The 22440-nt window shown below is 40.7% G+C and overlaps 1 protein-coding gene across 2 annotated transcripts in view; it reads right to left on the bottom strand.

Annotated features, from left to right (window-relative positions):
* VAV3 (vav 3 guanine nucleotide exchange factor) overlaps positions 1–22433 on the bottom strand; it is a 408117-nt gene extending 385684 nt beyond the window's left edge. For both annotated transcript variants that reach the window (XM_011968871.1, XM_011968873.1), the window contains exon 1: positions 22224–22433. In XM_011968871.1, coding sequence (XP_011824261.1) covers positions 22224–22427 — 204 coding nt within the window. In that variant the 5' untranslated portion in view covers positions 22428–22433. The remainder of the gene's footprint in view (positions 1–22223) is intronic.
* Between the last annotated feature and the right edge of the window lie 7 nt (positions 22434–22440).

Below are 22440 nucleotides of genomic sequence, written 5' to 3'. Positions count from 1 at the left end.
CAGTAATGTTAACACCTTGAAACTCAGTGAATTCTTCAGTATGTTATGCTGGCATCTCTGGACTTTCCCCTGCAAATGCAACTTTTCTGTAACCACTTGATATTGCTATCCAAGGGTCACTACCACTAGCCTAGTGAGATGATGAATATTTTATACAAACTAGAGAAAGCATCCCTCCAGGGCAGATGTAAACCCTGGTGAGATCCCACAGCGAGAAGAGAGCAGTTGCATTCAACCTCTACTAGCAGAAATCTTTACTCAGTGTACAAAATGCAAAACCATATCCAGCCCTTGGTCTTACAAATCATACTTCAGACTCTCACTACATCTTTAAAGGGACACTTGTCAACATTTTCTGAACCTGGTAAAAAAATTTCAGATCTTGTCTCACTTCTTCAGGCCCATCACACTTTATAATTGGTAATCATTAGAGAGAATTTCTTTTCCTTTTTATATCTGTGTATTCTGTCTTAAGATCTCATTTTTCCCTTCATACCTCTCATGAAATGTGAACATTTCTCCTAGCTCAGTCTTTTCAGTCTACCACTGCTTCTTTTCTGATCATTAAAAAAACATATTTTTCAAACCAATTCTAGTTTCTCCCTGATTTTCTAAGAAAACCTGATCTCTACAATCCATACCAAGCCCAGGCCTTTTTACTCACCTTCTTAACTTTTTAGTTTGCAATAAGTTTACTGACTTGTTTGTCTATCTCAACCCAAGAATATGCCATATATTTCTTAAGGGTCACCCCCATTCCTTTGTATCTGCTAAATAACAAAATCCAACAATTATTTTACAGCTACAGTTCCATGATCTAATGGCTAGAACTTAGTTATCAAATCCAGAGCAAATAAAACTCATGTTTTCTTGTAGAGGAACTTCTGTTGGGGTATGAGAACAAATGCTTCTGTCCCCCTAGGCAATACAGAGTTCAGCTTCTCACAGGTCTTGTCTTTGAGACCTGCTTATCTGCAGAGAGGAAGCATTCCTTTTTGACTTAGTTCTGATTCAATTCCTTTTTCCTTGGCACACCAGATCGCCTACTCTTAGAGTCTTGGTGGCCAGTCACTTCTGGCCATCTTTTTTTCCCCTTTTATTCTTAGTTCGTATGTAATAATTGTACATATTTACGTGATATAGAGTGATGTTTTGATATATGTATACAGAGGATGCTTTCTTGGTCTGCTCTTGGTTAGTCAGTTGAGGTTGGTCATATTACAGGTGGCCTATTAAGATCTTGTAGATAAACTACAAAATTACATAAGATTAGTCCCTCCAGGGCCTTCATTTGGCCTAGAACAGAATTAAGTGAACGTGGTGAAGCCAATTTATCATTTCCTTGGCTTGTTTCTCACAATTTAAAGAAAGAACCTCGCACAATAGCACTCTCAAAACTTCACAGCACTTTGGGAGGCCGAGGCAGGCAGATGATGAGGTCAAGAGATTGAGACCATCTGGCCAACATGGTGAAACCCCGTCTCTACTAAAAATACAAAAATTGGCCAGGTGTGGTGGCTCACGCCTGTAATCCCAGCACTTTGGGATGCCGAGGAGGCAGATCACGAGGTCAGGATATCGAGATCGTCCTGGCTAACATGATGAAACCCCGTCTCTGCTAAAAAATAGAAAAAAAAAATTAGCCAGGCGTGGTGGCAGGCACCTGCAGTCCCAGCTACTCAGGAGGCTGAGGCAGGAGAATGGCGTGAACCTGGGAGGTGGAGCTTGCAGTGAGCAGAGGGTGTGCCACTGCACTCCAGCCTGAGTGATAGAGCGAGACTGTCAAAAAAACAAAAAAAACAAACCTTTGTGGCTTTTACAGTCTGAAGTCCTGGCCTAGAGCCTTGACTGAAATACAGTAAAAACAGCAAATGCTATTCCACCCCAGATGACTAAAAATGTCAAACCCCTTCCTCAGCCTCACCTGTAACATGAGTCTAGTCTAAGCAGTACCCACAAAACCCAAAAAGCCGGCCCACAAAGCCCAGCATGGCTCCACTTGCTAGGACCAGTGCATCCTGCACTTGCTAAGGCCTGAACACCCATCACAAACAGCTGTGCCTGGTTTTGACAGTCATTTGCCTGTGGGCTAGGCTGCCATAAGCTTCACAGTGTCCCGGGGCAAAATAATAAATACTCCTCTTTCCTACTGAGTGAAAAACCCAAGGAGCAAAGATACTGAAAACAGATCGAAATGTAGGTGTTTTTATTAACAAAACTTAACATATATTGGAAACTGTGGCTTAAGGATGCAGGACCCTCTCTCATCTTCTACTACCCTCTCCCCATGTGGTAAGCCTTTCCCTTGGAGACATGACCTACTCTGCTTAGCTTGTCATACAAATGAAAACCACCACCCTCTTTGCAGGTAAGTATGTCTCAAAGAGAAGACCCAGAAGAAACTAAGTAACATATACATACCCAGGTATATACTAATACTCTAACAAAAGTTCTTCCATAGGTAAACATGAGCTATAGGGAGAGTGTATCCTCCAAAATATACCTCTCTTAGAACCTGAATTCTTTGTTATATCTTCAGTGCCTAATACGGGCTTTGAATACTGTAGGTGTGAAATAAATGCTGAATGAATGAAAGAATGAACTCTATTTCTGAATAAACAAAATGCAGTTTTTTGTTTGTTTGTTTTGGGATGGGGTCTGACTCTGTCACCCACACGGGAGTGCAGTGGCACAATCTCAGCTCACTGCAAACTCCCTCTTCCAGGTTCAAGCGAATCTCCTGCCTCAGCCTCCCGAGCAGCTGGGACTATAGGCGTGCACCACCACGCCCAGTTAACTTTTTCAATTTTAGTAGAAACACGGTTTCACCATGTTGCCCAGGCTGGTCTCAAACTCCTGAGCTCTGGCAATCCACCTGCCTCGGCCTCCCAACGTGCTAGGATTACAGGAATGAGCCACTGCGCCCAGCCACAAAATGCAGTTTGGAACCTGCAGAAGAGTGGAATATGAAATAGCTTGCACTTTTGGGACATGCAAACCAAAAATGGCAGGAGGTCTCGGAAGAAAGGAAATGTACCAGGCATAATCTAATCTTTTAAGAATGTTCAACTTCATCATTAAATCCTTCTGCTATTTGGCTCAAGATTGACTCTGTGCCCAGCCACCTGGATAGTTTAGGTAATGTTATTATAGGTCTTGGGTGAAGAATGTTGGCTAAGATGAAAGACTGCCAGATATTAAACTATGTTTATTTGCCCTCTCTTCAGACTTGCCCTCATTAACATGAAAGATTATATAAGAAAAAACCAAGATCTTATTTAATTACAAGATACATTTGAATTTTTAGAGGCCCTTGAAAAACACCTACATATTTAATTTCAGAGCAATTTAAACTTACAAAGGCATTTAACAGATATCTAAAATTATTTCCCTCTTGTTTATTGCTACTAATAACAGTGGTTATATAGTTATTTATACATTCTTCCATATTTATTGAGCACTAGTGCTGGTCATTGTGCTGATCCCCAGGAATCAACAGTGAATAAAAATGTAAGTGGCCCCTGCCATCATGAAGCTTAGATCTAGTAGAAAAATCAGTCACGTCCAGGCACGATGGCTCACGCCTGTAATTCCAGCACTTTGAGAGGTCAAGACGAGCGGACCACCTGAGGTAGGGAGTTCGAGACCAGCCTGGCCAACATGGTGAAACTCCATCTCTACTAAAAATACAAAAATTAGCCGGGCATGGTGACAGGCACCTGTAATCCCAGCTATTCAAGAGGCTGAGGTGGGAGAATCACTTGAACCTGGGAGGTAGAGGTTGCAGTGAGCCGAGATCGTGCCATTACACTCCAGCCTGGATGACAAGAGTGAAACTCCATCTCAAAAAAAAGAAAAAAAAAGAAAGAAAAGAAAAATCAGTCACAAAAACAATATTTAAAAGGGTAAGATGTATACAAGGGGTATTTGGAAACCAAGAAACAAAAGAAAATGGCAAGTTCCAACTCTAGAAGAAAAAAATTGTGTGATAAATTCTGGGAATGGCTGTTTATGGAATGAGCGAGAGGAGGGAGTTGAGGCTGGGAAGGGCGGCATGGTCCACACTCCAAGCATGGGGAAGCATTCTAAGGGTTACAAAGGGGTTCCCTCAATAAGATTAATGTTTTTGGCGGACATGGACAGTCATGCTATCCATAAAAGAGAAGAACTGGAAATAATCCAAATAACTGATTCCACAAACAGAGAGCATATTAATAAGATAGACTATTCCTCATTTTTACAACTACATGCTACTCCATTATCACTTCCTATGTGACCTTGAAGAAATTGCTCAAGTGTCTTCTAAAATTCTTCAGCTATAATAATTATGTTCTATTACTGGATCCCTCAGCTACCTAAGGGAAATAGACATTAATAATACTAACCATAATAGTATTTAGTGAAAGGTGTTTTGCCACTCTTTTATTAAGAGTTTACAACGTTCAAAGCTCTGAGGCAGGAATTTGTCATATGTTATCTTATCAAATCATGACAGCAGCCTACAGCATAGACAGAGGTGGCCTCCAGAGGAAGCCAAGAGAACCCAGAAGTAAAAGAGCCTGCCGTGGATCATCCAGCTAATTAACAGCAGATCCAAAATTTGAACTCTAAAGCCTACATCCTTTTCACTATAAAATGCCACCCGTGATCACAGAAAAAAATGGAGACTTAGAGATCACTGAGCTTATCGGCAACGGAGCCATGTGGAATGCAGGTCTCCCAGTTTTGGGTAGAGTGTTACACATATGAAATTGTCAACAGACAAATCAACAGATTAAAATATGCCAATTATATCATTTTTTAAAGCCACAATATTTCAAGTCTTATATTCAATGAGTCTAATAAAACATCTGCACAAAGATGACTACAACAGAGAGGAAAAGTTTGCCATAGACCAGCAAAGTCACAGAGTTCCAAAAGAACTGTGGGGAACGCCCTGTACTATGAGAAGATCAGGTAATGGAGTGGGAGAGGAGAAGGGAAAGAATCTCATATGATTACTAACTGTCCACTACGTCTCTGGTGCTGTGCTAGGTATCTGGCCCATCTGAGCTCACTTACTTTTCACAACACTCTGCAGTAAGAATTATCCCCACTTCATAAGAAAGACAATTAATATGTTGAGAGATTAAGGAATTTGCCCACAGTCATTCACCTAATGGTGCATGATTTGAACCCAGGTCTGGCCAATCCTAAAGTCCATATTCTTCCAATAGAACATGCTGCCACCCACTGCGGAACAACTGGCAGAATATCATAATTTTTTCATCCTATGATTAAAAAATAACATCTAGCATTCTCATGCAACCAACATTAAGGTCAATGTGAAGGACTCATTAAATATTCACTCAATGGCCATTCATGGGAGCAGTCACTCTGTGCAGGTACTGAGCCAAGAACAGGAAACTGACAAACAAACGGTCCCTAATTTCATGGAACTCACAACCTAGGAGTAATAACTTATGGTGACACTTAAACATACATGAATACTCATACTCTTGGGAATTTGGGACACATTTTTGTTATCTGGCTTAAAATAGCAAAACAGCTCTCTTAGGAACTGAGTAATGCTGAATGGCCAAGTTTTGGATAGCTGCGGAATTACTCCTTTAAGCATCAGATCTTTGATTTCATAATTTTCATTAATCATTTTGCAATGCTTTTTCAATTCTCCCAGGACATTCTAAGCTCCAAAGTCTGAGACCCTGTACCCCCACCTTTACAGATTCCCCTAAAATACTGCATCCAAAAAACAAAAAACATACATGAGTGAGAGAAAATAAGCTCTTCATAATAAGTGCTTCACATGAGAAATTCTGAACTGAAGTACTTCCTAATCTTGTAACACACACACACAAAAAAAAGTTTAAGAGAATAAACATGATTTAAACCTCTCTTGAGGGCCCAGGTCATTAGTGTTCTGTAATGAAAACCTGCATTTAGACTGGTTCTGGCAAACCAAGTGACCTTGGTCAAACCATTGTATACACATCAGAGGACTTAGACTGCTCATTTTTAAAACCAAGTTGCTGAACTAGAATTATCTGTAAGATTTTTTCAGCACTATAATTGTATATAACTCTTTCAACAATAAAGCTGGCCGGGCGCAGCGGCTCATGCCTGTAATCCCAACGCTTTGGGAGGCCGAGGTGGGCAGATCACCTGAGGTCAGGAGTTCAAGACCAGCCTGGCCAACATGGCAAAACCCCATCTTCACTAAAAATACAAAATTAGCTGGGCATGGTGGTATGTGCCTGTAATCCCAGCTACTCAGTAGGAGGCTGAGGCAGGAGAATCGCTTGAACCCAGGAAGTGGAGGTTGCAGTGAGCTGAGATCACGCCACTGCACTCCACTCTGGGTGAGAGAGACTCCATCTCAAAAAAATAAACAAACAAACAAAACAATAAACTGAATTGCCACAGTGGTTCATTCAAATAGGACCATTCTAGTCCAAGATTAATATGGTTTTTTAGTTACTGAACCCATGTTTTACAATATTTACTACTGCAAACTTAGCTTTCAACTATGCTTCATTCCCATTTTAACTTACGACCTATATCCCCTTAGACTTAAACAGGCTTAATGAAAAGGAATGGAAACTACAATTTCTACTATAACATGCTGCCTCACAAGCTTATTAGAATAGCATATTAATTAAAAGTCCTTAGGCTCAAAGTCATAATTTAGAAACTCTCTAAACATTTGCATAAATGAAATTTAGCTTGTTGCATTTATATGTAGTTTAAGAAACATTTTATGTCACATTCCCTTTTTTTTAAACATCTAATTCATTTATTTTTCAACAATTACTTATGAAAAGTCTTTTTTTTTTTTTTTTTTTTTTGAGACAGGGTCTTGCTTTGTTGCCCAGGCTGGAGTGCAGTGGCATGATCATGGCTTACTGCAGCCTTGGCCCTGCAGGCTCAAGAGATCCTTCCACTTCAGCCTCCCAAGCTGCTGGGAGTACAGGCATGTGCTACTGTGCCCAGCTAATTAAAAAAAAAATTCTGTAGAGATGAGCCTCTATGTTGCCAAGGCTGGTCTTGAACTCCTGGGCCCAAACTATCTGCCCACCTTAGCCTCCCAAAATGCTGGGATTATAGGCCTGAACATTCTTTTCTTAAACAGTGTCTCTGGAAGCACCCAAATCTTTTGTGTTACCACTCATTCTGAGCTCCAGAGCTCTCAATTCCTGCTTCCCCCTTACTGAGGATGAATTAATCGCTATATTTTACGGAATCCCAAAGTACACGTATGGACACACACACAGTTCTATTTGTCATAATAATCTGAACTTATGCATTTCTTGTGTGGCTGACTGAACTAAGTTTACTAACTTTCCTTAGCCAACAAGTGCTTTCTCATATTTGAAGGTTTTCTGCTAAACCTACATTTTGGAGTATTGATAAGTGATGGAATTACATTAGACCAACTTTCTCTATGAGGTATGGCCTATATGATTAAGAGAAAGTTGCACTAGTGAACCACAACATTACTGAAAACAGGCTTGCAAAAATAAGCAGATGCTGTGAGTTGGTTGCAAGAGGGGACAAACAGCCTGGGTGCTGCTGGGAACTGAAAAATGTGACTTGAGAGCGTTTGGTTCATCGAAAATGTTCCCCAAGCATACCACTGGTTTCTGGAAACTAGAAACCAAAAAAAAAAGGTACTTCTACTCTATAGTGTCCAACTTCTGAGAATCAGAGTTCTCATAGCACCTGGTTCTGAGATTCTAATTTATTAAACATCCACTTCAAGACCCAAAACTCTCTCTGGGAATCAGAAGGCAAAAATGTGCATACAAATGTAACTTGTAAAGTTTGGCACAGTTGCTACTGCTACTTCTAGTAACAAATAGTCATCATTGTAGCATGTGGAATGGGGTGAACTGAGGACAAGTCAGGGTTCAGGAGGACTGGGTGGTAATGATGAGGACCAGCTGAGCTTGCTGGTACAAAGGGAGAGTTAGGGATTCAGGGTGTCTGGGATTTGGACGGTTGGAACATGACCAGGTGAATGACAGGAAGCCAAGAGGGTGTTGTTATGAGGCACTGCAAAGAGGTGAATGAAAGCAGTGTCAAGTTGCAGTGAACATGGACAGTAAAAGCCAGGTGGTGAGCCACCTTCTCCAACAGCTCTCTGCTGCTCACGGGCAAGGGCAGCAAAGCCTAAGAAGGAGGGTGCTCTAGGAGTCAGGTGACTGGCATATCTCATGTTACAGAAGGTGCAGGGAATTGGAGTAAAAACGGAAAGGCTGACCATAAATTCTGACAGGACTCAGGAGTATAGTCAAGACCAGATGGACCAGGAGAGGAGAGATATCAGTCAACTAAAGAGCATAGGGAGGATAATGGCTCAGTAGGTGTGAGGGAGGGAGAAGTAGCAAGTCTAGAGGTTAGAGAAGGGAGAGAGAGCAAGCATCTTTACTTTCAGCACTTTAGATGCCCATTAAGCATTTTGATTCTATAGTTTTTGCTCCCTGAACTTTCAAGATATTCAAGAGAATAGAACATCATCTCATGCTCCAGCCTGTCCACCAAAGACAGGTACTTTAATATCTTTCCTGACAAATGCAAATAGTACGGCCAGATTTCCAGTACTGACGTTATTAAGGGTCCTACATCATTGTTCAGAACAGCTTTTTGTTAGAGACATCACTGAGATCTGAATATCTTTTCACATTCTTCATCTCACATAACTCTCTCTCCACTCAGTTTTATTTCTCAAACCTTCTTCCTCTGTAGTAACCATTCATGTCTCTGTCCTCTTCTTGGTCTCATCTCTCTCACCCAGCTGCATGTACTTTTGTACCAGTCTTATAACATCCAATAACTTTATTTTTGCATTCTTGCAAAAGCCTGACTCCCAGATGAACCCCATTTTCTCTTCGTCCCCTAAGAGTGGGAACTTCATATGATTTATTTCTATGCTTTTGTGCCCTGTACAAATGTCTATAGAAAGGAGAGAAATACAAAAGCAAAAATTGACAAATGGGATCTAACTAATCTAAAGAGCTTCTGCACAGTGAAAGAAACTCTCAACACAGTAAACAGACAACCTACATAACGGTAGAAAATTTTTGCAAACTGTGCATCTGACAAAGGCCTAATATCCAGCATCTACAAGGAACTTAAACAAATGTACAAGAAAAACACAAACACCATTAAAAAGTGGGCAAAAAACATGAATAGACAATTCTCAAAAGAAGACATACATGCAGTCAACAAGCATATGAAAAAAAGCTCAACATCACTGATCTTCAGAGAAATGCAAATCGAAACCATAATGAGATACCATCTCATATTAGTCAGAATGGCTATTATTAAAAAGTCAAAAAAAAAACCATGCTGACAAGGTTATGGAGAAAAAGAAACACTTATACACTGTTGGGAGTGTAAATTAGTTCAACATTTGTGGAAGACAGTGTGGTGATTCCTCAAAGACCTAAAGAAAGAAATACCATTTGACCCAGCAATCCCATTACAGGATATACACCCAAAGGAATATAAATTGTTCTAGTATAAAGACACATGCACACATATGTTCACTGCAGCACTATTCACAATACCAAAGGCATAGAATCAACCTAAATGTCCATCAGTGATAGACTGGATACGGAAAATGTGGTACATATACACTGTGGAATACTACGCAGCCATAAAAAACGAACGAGATCATGTCTTTTGCAGAGACATGGATAGAGCTGGAGGCCATTATCCTTAGCAAATTAATGCAGGAACAGAAAACCAAATGCCACATGTTCTCACTTATAAGTGAGCTAAATGATGAGATCACATGGGCACATAGAGGGGAACCACACACACTGGGGCCTATCAGACAGTGCAGGGTGAGAAGCAGGAAAGGATCAAGAAAAATAACTAATGGGCACTAGGCTTAATACCTGGGTGATGAAATAATCTGCACCACAAACCCCCATGACACACATTTACCTATGTAACAAACTTGCACATATCCCCCTGAACTTAAAATAAATATATGTGTGTGTATATATATATAATTCAACCTAAAAAAAAGAAAGACGAGAGAAATACCTTGAGCCATGCACTCACATAAAAAAATTCATTTTGTGACATTAGTGGCATAATGTACACATCAGCAAAATTAACTATGTATCCAGAAAAGCATTACCCACCTACCAAACTTTAGCCATGCCCATTCACTCTAACACAAATGGCTCCATTCCCATCCACTCTTTTATAAGGGAAAATATGAAGTAAAACCCATACTGTATAGCCTAAAAGGAACACAGGGTGAGGGATTGAGTTTCATTCACATTTGAATACCCAGCATCTACCACAAAGTCCAACATTTAGCAGACAACGTGATGATTTAAATAACTGCTTCACTTGCACAAATTTCCATGAAAACAGAACCAAACAGAAAGTAGAGGGGCTATAAAATTACCAAAAAGCACATAATCCACAAACTAATCAGACTATAAAATAACAGAAAACAGGTTTTGTTATTTTAGATGTTTCGTTTTAATAGAACAACTTTCAGTGCAAAATAATACAATCTCATTTTACATTTCCAGGCCATGCCTTGTTTTTTGAAAGCACTCTTCCAGTCATTTCCTCATGCAATTTGCCATCTATCCACTGAATTTGGCAGCAGGAATGGGAAACTTCGCCGAATTTGGAATTAGGACAGTTGGACTGAAGTCCTGTCTTCACCACTTCCTGTCTGTGTGACCTTGAGAAAAGCCCTTTAGCCAGGGCACATCTCCATTTCCTCCTCTGTAGAGCAGTGATAAGATCTTATTCTTCCTGTCTCATAGACATGAGGATTGGGGAGGCAGTGGGGAGAAGGAAGGAAATAATCTTACCAAGTACCTATCATGTACCAGGCATTTAAATATTTTCATTCTCACCACAATCCTGCAAAGAAATTCCACAATTTCTTGCCTATCAGATGAGAAAACAGATTCAATAAGTAAAGTAACTTTCCCAGGGGCAGTGTTGTTAAGTGCCAGCGCTGGGATTCAATCATTTCTGCCTGATCCCTGATCATGAAACCATAATTCTGCCTGATCCCTGATCATGAAACCATAATGCTGCCTAGATGTGTAAAACATTTTAGTTGCTATTTGGTGTATTATTGCACATGTAAGCATCCACTGCTATTGCTATAAGTACAGAAGCCAGAGGCAAAGAGAAGGAAACACGAAGGTCACACAGCCTGTCAGAGACAGAGCTGGAACTAGAACCCAAGTCTCCTGACTCCTGACCTTAAGTGTTCCCATTAAACCATGCTGCCCCCATGCTCCCAGGAAAAGGCACAGGGAAGCACGACGCTTGTTTATTCAGACCAGCTGTTACAGATCTATTTTAAGACGGGCACTTTGAAAACCATGGAAGGTGAGTATCAAATGTATCATTAAATATTCCATATTAATTGACCCTTTAAAGAACTCTTATGTGAGTAGCATGCGCTGCTGGCTTCCTGTTAAGTAAGCAACTCGAAAGCTGACTACACTTCTTGCAACACAGATTTTGAAAGCACATTCAGACAGCAGCACAAAATACAATTTAAAAATAATTTTACATGGAAATCAAAAGGAACTATTTTGCTGTTGATGGTTCTATCCACTAAATGCCCAAGATTAAGGAAAACCAGAATGTCAACTTGTGACTGGTTTTAACACCATGCAGGGCCTATGTTAACAGAGGATGAAAAATACGATAAAATAACGCTCCAAATAATAGCTAACAATAGGTTGTCTGTGAATTTACAAAAAATATATATATATTTATAATAGAAAAAAATGCCATATCAAAGCACATCATTTTAAACAACAGTGTTCCTGCTTCCCAGAGAAATGTAGGCACTCCTAACTCCAGAATAGAGCATTAAACCATGTGCTTGAGACCAGCTGTCACAAGGCACAACATTAAAAGGCCAAAAAGGAACAGCTACATTCACTTTGTCTCTTCCCCTCATTAACTTTCCTTAGTTTTCCTGATTTCCTTTCCTTTTCCCATTACATACCTGTCAAAAGTCTAACACCCATTTTATACTGAATAGTGTGATAAATGTGTATGAAATCATCCAGATACATTCAGTATCCTGAGGCAAATTTTTTTGTTGTTGTTGTTTTGTTTTTTGAGATGAAGTCTTACTCTGTTGCTCAGGCTGGAGTGCAGTGGGATGATCCTAGCTCACTGCAACCTCCACCTCCCGGGTTCAAACTATTCTCCTGTCCTGAGGCAAAATTTTAACTCAATATCCGACCAGTAAGGAGGTGCTATTAACAACAGCCACAAGGCCAATCAGAACACTGCTCCAAGGGAGCCCCACACGAGAGGAAAATACAATGCAGGGGAAAAATTCATTTCAGTCCTCATTGCAGTTCACATTCAGATGTGCCGATAGCCTTGTGACAAGAATTCAGTTCACTCTTAATGTTCTAATTCTAAGTTTGGCTCTACTACAAACCATTTGTTAGTGCAAGTTACTAAATCCCTCTTAGCTTCAGAGTATCCACCACATGGGGATAAATAACAGTGCCTGCCTCATGGTGTTGGACAATTAGATGAGACAATGCATGGAAGGTTTTAGTAACTGCCTTGTATGCTTCCACAGAAGCAGTGATAATCATTATAGTAAAAAATAGTTAACATCTATTGGGCACTTGTTATAAGTCAGTCACATTAATTAATTCAGCTAGCCCTCACGAGAACCCTAGGAGGTAGGTTCTTTTACCTGGCCTATTTTAGCAATGAGGAAGCTAAAGAACAGACAGATAAGACAGGTTTAGTCACTTTCTGAGAGTCACTCAGTTCGTAAGTGGTGAAGTAATGTTACCTGCTATTATTAGTAATGGCACTTAACAAGTATTTTTGGTTTTTAATGACAGTCAGTGCTGACTGTGTTTTTTTTTTTAATTTGTATACGTCTGAAAAAGTAGTAAATAAAGTGTCACCATTTTCATCTCATTGATGAATTTAATCTACGCCTATTTACGTACGCCTATTAAGTATGACTCCCTGTGTCTATTTCTACTGCTGTATATAAAGGAATTAGCCTATGGCATCCTCAATCAAGTCAAAGCCTGGAAGGGAGACAGATAAGGAAAAAAAAACTGCAAAACAGCAAGAAATGCTGCATTCCACCAGACACTGTGGCAGAAAGCAGCGCGTGCTCAGCCACACCTGGGAGAAAAGTCAGGGAAGACAATACAAAGATGACTCTTGAACTGAATCTTCAAGTAGACAAATGAAAAAGGAACTTCAAGTACAGAAAAAGGTATATGCAATAGTACAGAGACATTTAACAGCATAGTGTTTTCAAGAAACTGCAAAAAGGTCAGGAGTACAGAGTGGAGAAGAGGTTTGAGAGATGAAGCAGGACAAGACCATGAGCTCTTGCATACTAAGGAGGCTGGATTTTATCCCATGGTCCATCAGGAACCACTAAAGTTATAAGGAGGTTGTCTGATCACCTGCCCCAGTAGCTCAGTTCAAACCCTAGGCATCCTTAGTCACTTTCCATCACACTCAATGTTCATCCACATGTTTCTATCTCTACCTTGAAAATATATCTTACATCAAATGAAGGAGAGAATGGTATACATGCATGCAAATGGGAAAGATCCAAGAGAGAAGTGATGATGCAGAACAGCATCGGGGTAACAGTGAAGGAGAAACTTGCCTTGGCCAGAAGCACTGTTAACTAACTCATAGTGCAGGAGAGAAGGCATCAACTACGAGCACAGATGCAGGAAGGTGGGAGCCTGAGGAAGCTCTCCTCCAATTTTGTTTTTTCTCAGTGGAATAGGAAGTAAGGTTACAAGTTGAGAGAAAGATGGGAGAAATGGGTGATGAAGGTTTAAGGAAAGAAAAAAAGGTACTACAGAATGACCTGGGAGAGTCAAAAAGTAAATGGTCTCAGGCAGTTCTCAAACTTTTTTTTCCTCAGGACCCCTTTCCACTCTTAAAACGTGATTGAGAATCCTCAGCAGCTTTTGTTTGAGGTTTCATAGCTATTAATGTTTAACTTATTAGAATTCTAAACTGATAAGCCTTTGAAACATACACAAGCATATATTCTACAGTCAACCACAGCAACGGCATGGGCACTATCACACAGCCTTTGGAAAACTCCTCTATACACACATTACAAAATGAGAATGAGGGGAAATAATCTATTATTATTAAATTATTAATAAAACTATAAACAGAGTTTTGAAATTGTGGGACCCCTAAAAGCATTTCAGGGACTGCCAGTAGTTCTAGACCATTTGAGAGCATTAGAGAAATGTAATCAGATGACTGGATGGCCCAAGATGCCCACTTGAGGTTAGGGATCATGAACTTAAAGTGTAATGCGGGTTTTCCTCCATTACATTCAGCAGCTCAGTTGAAAGCAGGAAGTAAGTAATTCAATAAGTTGAATTTAACCAGGGTTTTGTTTATCCAAACAAGCAGGACAAATCAAGGGAAATCAGGGAATTATAATGGCTATAGCATTTAAGCTACGTAGGAAGAAAATGAAAACTGAAGCAGGCAGTTAAGAGGTGGTAGAAGCAATGAGTTCAAAGGATTGTTGGGTTTTAGGTATTAGTAGAATAAACCCGAAAGAAAGGGGTATTAAGAGAGTGGGATGCATGAAACTGAGAAGAGAGAGGGTAACTGGTAATAACTTCCAACTCAGAGTCCAAGACAGAATGTGCTCCCTTTCTCACTAAAATGTGCCCCTTCTTTATGACACTCCTGTCACCTGATACTGAAACCTGGGTCTCAGCCTAGATACTTTCCAGTCTTTCCCTGTATCTAAAAGGTTGCAAAGTCCCATCCATCCCAACTCATAATTATCACTTTAATCTTTTTTGTTCCTCATAATCCCTCTATTCGCCTCCTTTCTCCGGCCTCATCTTCTGTTGAATGACTTCAGTACCAGTCCTGCTCACACCTACTTTCATCCCATCGAATCCACCCCTGTCTATTGGGAGTGACCTTTCTACAATGATCAGACTTCATACCTATGGAGCAACTGTAACTATAGAGGCAGAGGTGTAAAACAGGCAGACTGAGGCTGTCAGTATGAATTTGGGATTCAGCAAGGTAGGTACTACCGCAGATGTCATGAGATGCTATAGGGAGGCGAATATGAAATGAAAACACAACTAAAGAGAAAACTCTAAAATGTTTAAGACATTTTTCAATAAAGAGAAGCTAGCAAACAAACAAACAAACAAAAACTGAGAAGGAATAATAAGAGGTACAAGAGAACCAGGAGAGTATGGTGTGGTGAGAGTAAAGGGAAGAGAGAGTTTTAGGAGAAGGGGATGATCACTAACGTCAATTGCCACAGAGGATTCAAGAATAATAAAAACAATCCACTGTATTTGAAAATTAGAAAATATGTGGTGATCTATACTAGATCAACTCCATTTGTATTGCAAACATGATATAATTTTCTCTATCTTAAAAAAAAAAAAAAGACACCGTCTCATTTCCTCACTCTGGCAAGCCATGGAATTGTACCTCACCAAGGGGGTTTCAGTACTTCAGTGCCTTACCCCAGGCTCTGTTTTCTAGAGAACCTAGGTTAAGCTAACCATCGTGCAGACAGAACAAGTGCTTAAGATGCCTAAAGATGCCGTAACTACTTTACATGAAAAGATCCTGATTGGTGTTGAGTTTAAAATTATGCTGGCAGATTATGCAAGAAAATAACCTAACAAATGGCAAAGAGGTTACTGACTTCTGAGAAGACTAAGGAATGACATTATTCTGAACGAACTGACTAAAAATGTTACTAGGCACACCATTCTTCTTGGAAAATAACAGTTCTTCCTCCTTCCCTTTTGTATAACCCCAAAATCTGTAAGTCACACCACCTTGTATGGGAAGAGGGAATGTGTAGACATGTATTTGGAATGCATACCTCAATGCTAAAACTAATAATCATAGTTGTTTAAAACAATGTATGGTTGTGAATAGCGGAAACTATTTAACCCTTTATTTAAAATAATAACAGCAGCATCAAAACTCAATTTAGAAGGAAATCTCACAGGCAATAGTGATTAATCATTTTAGAAATGCTGCATCACCAATACTAGGTGTTCAAAGGGCAACACTATGAAAACACATGGCAATCAATGACTCTAAGTTCCAGTGGTATTCAGAATAGTCACAATCTGAACAAAAAGAAGATTTTAAAACACTTTAAATTTTACTTATATTTTCTTTATTATTATACTTTAAGTTCTGGAATGCATGTGCAGTACGTGCGGGTTTGTTACATAGGTATACATGTGCCATGGTGGTTTGCTGCACCCACCAACCTGTCATCTCCGTTATGTATTTCTCCTAATGCTATCCTTCCCCTTGCCCCCCAACCCCCGACAGGCCTCGGTGTGTGATGTTCCCCTCCCTGTGCCCATATGTTCTCATTCTTCATATACAGAGGTATCTTTTCACATACATACACATATACACAAGAGTACCATATGAGAAAATATGTCCATCTAAAGGAGGTCTTTTAATAGGTATAAAATAAGAATTGTGTAATAAGAAAATAAACTGTATCTAGGCTGGGCACAGTGGCTTACAGCTGTAATTCCAGCACTTTTGGGAGACCAAGACGGCCTGATGACCTGAGGTCAGGAGTTCAAGACCAGACTGGCCAACATGGTAAAACCCCATCTCTATTAAAAATATAAAAATTAGCCAGGCATGGTGGCACACACCTGTAATCCTAGCTACCTGGGAGGCTAAGGCAGGAGAACTGGTTGAACCCAGGAGGCAGATCTCACCACTGCACTCCAGCCTGGGTGACAGAGCAAGACTCTGTCTCTAAAATAAATAAATTAATTAATTAACCCATATCTTGATTTCTTTTCCCCTAGTAGCCACTACCCCATTTTCATGTTCTCTTTACAGCAAAATTACTCCCTAAAGAGATGTCTATATTGCTGTCTCAACCCTCTCTTATTATCAGGTGTTTGCCTACCACATCACCAAATCTGGTTTTGTCAAGGTCACCAAGGAACCTTACATTGTTTAAATCTTCTATCCTCAGTCCTTATTTCACTTGATCAGCAGCATTTGACATGTCATCACTCCTCCCAGAAATACTCTGTTCACTTGGTTTCCCTCCTACCTCATGGCCACTGCCTCTTAACTCCTTCACAGGTTCTCCCCATCTCTCTACCCTCAAGAACAGGCATGCTCCAATGGCTCACTCAGACTTTTTCTTCTTTCTTCACTACTTCCTGCATGGTATCACCCAGTCTCATGATTTTAAATATCATCTTCACCTTGATGACTCCAAACTTTACACCTACATCTCCAACTCCTTGCTAGGCATATCCATCTAGATGTCTACTAGGCATTTCAATCATAACTAGCTCCAGATATTCCTTCCCATCTCCCCACGTACACCCCAACACCATACTTCTTCTAGTCTTCTCCATCTCAGTGAATGGGAACTTCATCATCCAGTTTCTCAGGTCAAAAATTCTGGAGACAAACTTGACTCCTCTCTTCTCACATCCCTAATCTAGTCCATCAATAAATCCCTGCTGGCTCCACCTTCGGAATATATTCAGAGCCTACTCTTCCCACCATCTGCCCTGCTATTGCTCTGGTAAGAGTTGCCATTATCTCTTGTCTGAATGATGTATGAGCCTGGTCACTTCTATCCTTGCTGCTCTCCAGTCTGCTCTCAATGTGGTAGCCAAAGTAACTGTAGGAAAGGTAAATCAGGGCTGGGTGCAGCAGCTCACACCTGTAATCCTAACACTTTGGGAGGCCAAGGCAGGTGGACTGACTGAGCTCAGAAGTTGGAGACCACTCCGGGCAACACAGTGAAACCCCCTCTCTACTAAAATACAAAAAAGTAGCCAGGAGTAGTGGCACGTGCCTGTAGTCCCAGCTACTCGGGAGGCTCAGGAATGAGAAACACTTGAGCCTGGGAGGCAGAGGCTGCAGTGAGCTGAGATCGGGCCACTGCACTCCAACCTGGGCTACACGGTAAGACTCCATCTCAAAAAAAAAAAAAAAAAGAAAAGAAAAGAAAAGGTAAATCAGGCCATGTCACTCCTCTGCTCAACCCTCTGTTGACCTCCCATTTCACTCAAAGTGAAATCCAAAGTCCTTAAAGTGGCCGACAAGTCCTAAAAATCGAGCTTCCATTTTCTCTCTGACTTCATGTTTCCCACTCTTTCCCACACTCACTCTCCTCCAGCCATACTGACCCTGCTGTTCCTCCAGTATGCCTGCCATTTAATCACCTCGGGAGCTTTGCATTTGGTATTCCCTCCGCCAGGAATATTCTTTTTTCCAAACATTGACATTCCCGTGTTCCCTCACTCACTTCAGGTCCCACCTAATTGTCACTCCCTCAGAGAGGACTTTCTTGACTACCTTCTATAAAATTGTATTATATTTCTTTCTAGCTAACTCAGCTTCAAATGGGTTCATAGCACATTATACACAAATATATATATAATTATATATAAAAATATAAATATATAAATACATTATATAGTCATTTATTTATGGTTCAACTCTACTAAAATCCAAATCCCTTTAGGGCAGGGACTTTGTTGAGTTTGTCCAAGACAGTGTCTAAAACAGTCCCTGGAACATAGTAGGAACAAGTAAATATTCATTGAAGGAATCCTTGAAGTCTGAATTATTCATTTAGACAATTCAAAGTTTACATATACTGTCCACAGTGGCCAGTAAACTCACTGAATGTATTACCCCTACCATAAAGCATAGTATAAAGCAAAATTTTAAGTTTCAAACTAAGACTAAGGTACTCTCATTCATGATAGATCTAGGGGTGGTTATAGGCATTCATGAAGATCTTCTTAAACACTAAAGTGACATCAAGCCAATAACTCATGCTCTTCCACAGGCATACCCCCGACCCTGCCCCAACCCCAGCATGTGCCGCCCACCCAGTACAGCTATCACCAGTAGGCTCTTCTCTTCCGGAATCATTCACGTGCTTTGTGTCCTGGCTAGAATACTGTTTGGGATGAAAAATAAATCTCAAATATAGACATTAAAATCTAACGTATTCAGACACCAAATGTCTTAGATATTTACTGGCCAACTGCATTTTACTTAACTGTATTCTATAATAAGAAGAACATGTTAAATGTATAACTAAACGTGATTAATGTTTACCTTTTTAATCCATCATAAATAAAAACAAAAGCTAAATCAGCATGAAAACAAATTCTTATTTTTGAACTGAAGATCATCCTCTTACCAGGATGGCAAGATCAAAAACAAACTGATGTCCACAGCCAGAAAGAACAATAAATAAGAAAACTGGGATCCCATCCATGCTTTTATTTTGAAAGATAATCAACTAACTTGTTAAGAATTCCAAGAATCAGACCTATAATTGAGTAGTCATTATTTGCAGTTATTTATTTTTTTAAATGCAAACAAGGCAGAAGGCTAACAAATAATAGAAAGGCATCCCATTCACTGGAATAAACACTCATTTTAAAAGCCTGGTCATATTATAGCCTCTTTCAGGAAAGCTAAACAGCCTACAAACAAAACATCAATAAATTAAAATTTCCTTTGTCAACATCTGCTCTTTACAGTCTCAATATGTCACAAAAGTCTGAAGTGACAGCTTCCAGTTATTTCTCAGCTTAGGAGATGATGTGCTATAAAAAATAGTCTATTTCAAATTAATATTTTCAACAGAACCTAAGTCAAGTAGACAGAATGACTCTCAGACACACCAAAAAGCCACAACTACTAGTAATGACATCTCTAATGCCAGGGGAATACATTCTCCTGGGACATGACAGGGTTGTACCAGGTTAATAGCTTATTCACTACAGCTAGAACCTGTCCCAAGAAAGCTATGAGTAGTATAGAGGCAAAATGTTTAGGGATATCAGCCCAAAGGAACCGGTAGGCCTCTACAATTCTTTTAAAATTTCTATTGAAATCTATCACTCTTAGTATAACAATAGCAGAAAAAATGTTTTACATAATTTTGCTAATAGTAAATATTTATTAAGTACATATTAAGTACATGTGCTAGGCACTATAAGCATGTTAAATATGTCAAGTTGTTTCATAAAATCATTTCATAAATCTCATTTAAGGATTTAAGGAGAACCTGCATGATACAAACTCATCTGCCTAGCATCCACTTGTTCAGCAGCCTTGCCTCTCTGCAATGAGGCCAAGAACCAAGAGGAAAGCAAAAACAGACATCACCAGGTTCAGGTACTAGCCTTCTAGGATTCACATTTGAGGGAAGTACCCTCTCATAGGACATTACAGGAGAAACTGTACTTAATTTGGAACCAGAAACCTCAGGGTTGAACAAACTTAAGAAATCAAAAGTGCAACGGCACAAAGAAGGTCATCAGCTGTCCTACTTACCTTATTATAACCCAGTGATTTATCATCTGATGGTATAGTGTAATAATTCCTTTAGGGCAAGTATCCTGGTTTGCTCATTGTGCTACCTACCCCCAGTAGGGAACAGAACCCTTAGAGCATTGTATGTGCTCGATTTTCATTAATGATGCTTGTAATGACAACCTTTGGTCATTAGAAAGATTAAATTGCATCTAACATACTATAAGAGGAGAAGAGCGAAACACATTCAAAACAATTCTCATCCATTGTTAGCATTAAAATGAAGGCTTCAAGGTTTAAAAAGGGCTCTTCAGCTGTCCAGAAAACGTGATTATTGAGAGCAACTGCTGAGAGTTCCGGGAAACAAGTTCCAGGAAATGTGCACAGTACTGTATTCCCTGCTTGGTGGGCCAAGGCATCCTGACCCACGCTGCCTCCTGAGGCTACAGGCCAAGTGGAAAATGGGAATGTGTAAGAGTAGCTAACTGATTGCAGCTCCCACCATAATAGAAAAGTCTGCTAAACCCCTCAAAGGAATATCCAGAGTTGAGACAACTCTGAAGGGGTACCGAGAGGTAGCAATCACCATGGAGGTTTACGGGGGTATAAAATAATTTATCTCACTTTTAAATACATATGGCTCTCCCTGCTTCCATGCTTGTTCTTTCTTAGGGACTGCCCAGCAGCAGGTTGAAGGCAAACAGACAAGGAATGCAGAATCTGAAGTGCAGAGACCCTGATGAAACACTGACACCAAGAATCAGAGATGACTGTGTGTGCTCTAACTTTAAATACATACTTATTAAATCATATAAAGTCCGTTCCTTCTTAAAAGGCACTGCTCTGGTTGCTAAGTAGCTGAGGCTCTGCGTCATAGAGGATTAGTGCTGAAATGTGTCATGGAGAGGGCTCTGTCCTCTCCCTTTTAAGTTGAAAGCGGTTTGGTTTTTTTGTTTTAACATTCTGAAAGAGAAAGAGGCTGTGAACCAAGTTTAACATCCTTCTGTACAAAAATTTTCCGACAGGAAAAATAAACTACTTTTCCACTGAACTGTGACTTTTGAGCTGACTCTAGGGTGCACCCAACTTTCCAGAGGTGCCTGGCTTACCCCTCAAAGAGGCAGCGCCAGTCCCAGGAGCCGACCGGCACCACAGCACCTGAGCAGGGCACTGCAGGAAGGAAAGCGGAATCTCTAGTGAAACTTCTCATTTCCTGTCGCTGCTGAGAGAGGCTGGACTCGCTCCTTCTCACATGGTCTAGGAAGAGCTGTAAACCGGGGCTTCCCGGCTGGCCACCAGCTCAGGGGTCCTGGGGGCGGCCTCTGGGTTCTGCTCCCTGTTCTTCCCTTTGACCAGCGTCACTCCTGGACAGATAACGGGACCAAACGCCCTTCACTTCCTCGAGTCCTCATTTATGTCATGGTTCCTCTTTCAAGAAAACATGAGTACAAGACGCAAAGCAAAAGAAAGGACTAAAAGCAAATTACCCCATCAACTCCCCTTCGTTATTATGGAAGAGCCTGATCAAATCTTTGTCGCGCCACACACACGCAGAGTAGGTGAAGGGCACCCTAAGACAACTTATTTCTTTCCCGCCTCACTGAAAGCCTTTACGAAATCCTCACACCATCTCCGGACGCAAGGCTTTCGCATTCAGCTTGAGGCGCTAAACCATTTCAAGCCAAGGTAGGAAAAGCCAAAGTGGTGCCGAAGTGGTCCCAAAGCAGAAGGCTGGGAGGCAGAGCAAGCTCAGCGCACCTAGACGTTTGCATTTACACAAAGAAATTAGCCGCATGATTAATGGGAGCTGCCGGCTGGAGGCGGGGCGCCCGCGCCGGCCTCCTCACCTGGGACATCTGCGGCCTCAGGTTGATCTCCTTCAGGTTGATGGAGTGCGCCCGGAGGTTGTTAAGCAGCTGGCAGAGCAGGACTCCATCACGGAGGGTCTGCGCCAGGTCGAATACCTGCGCCGAGTCCCAGGTCACTCGGTGGTTGGCGGGCAGCACCTTGCAATGGATGAGCCACTGCGCACACTGCTTCCACGGCTCCATGCCCGACGGCTCT

This window comes from Mandrillus leucophaeus, unplaced genomic scaffold, assembly GCF_000951045.1.
Source record: "Mandrillus leucophaeus isolate KB7577 unplaced genomic scaffold, Mleu.le_1.0 Scaffold861, whole genome shotgun sequence".
NCBI classification, from domain to species: Eukaryota; Metazoa; Chordata; class Mammalia; order Primates; family Cercopithecidae; genus Mandrillus; species Mandrillus leucophaeus.
This window is presented reverse-complemented; position numbering and strand designations above follow the sequence as displayed.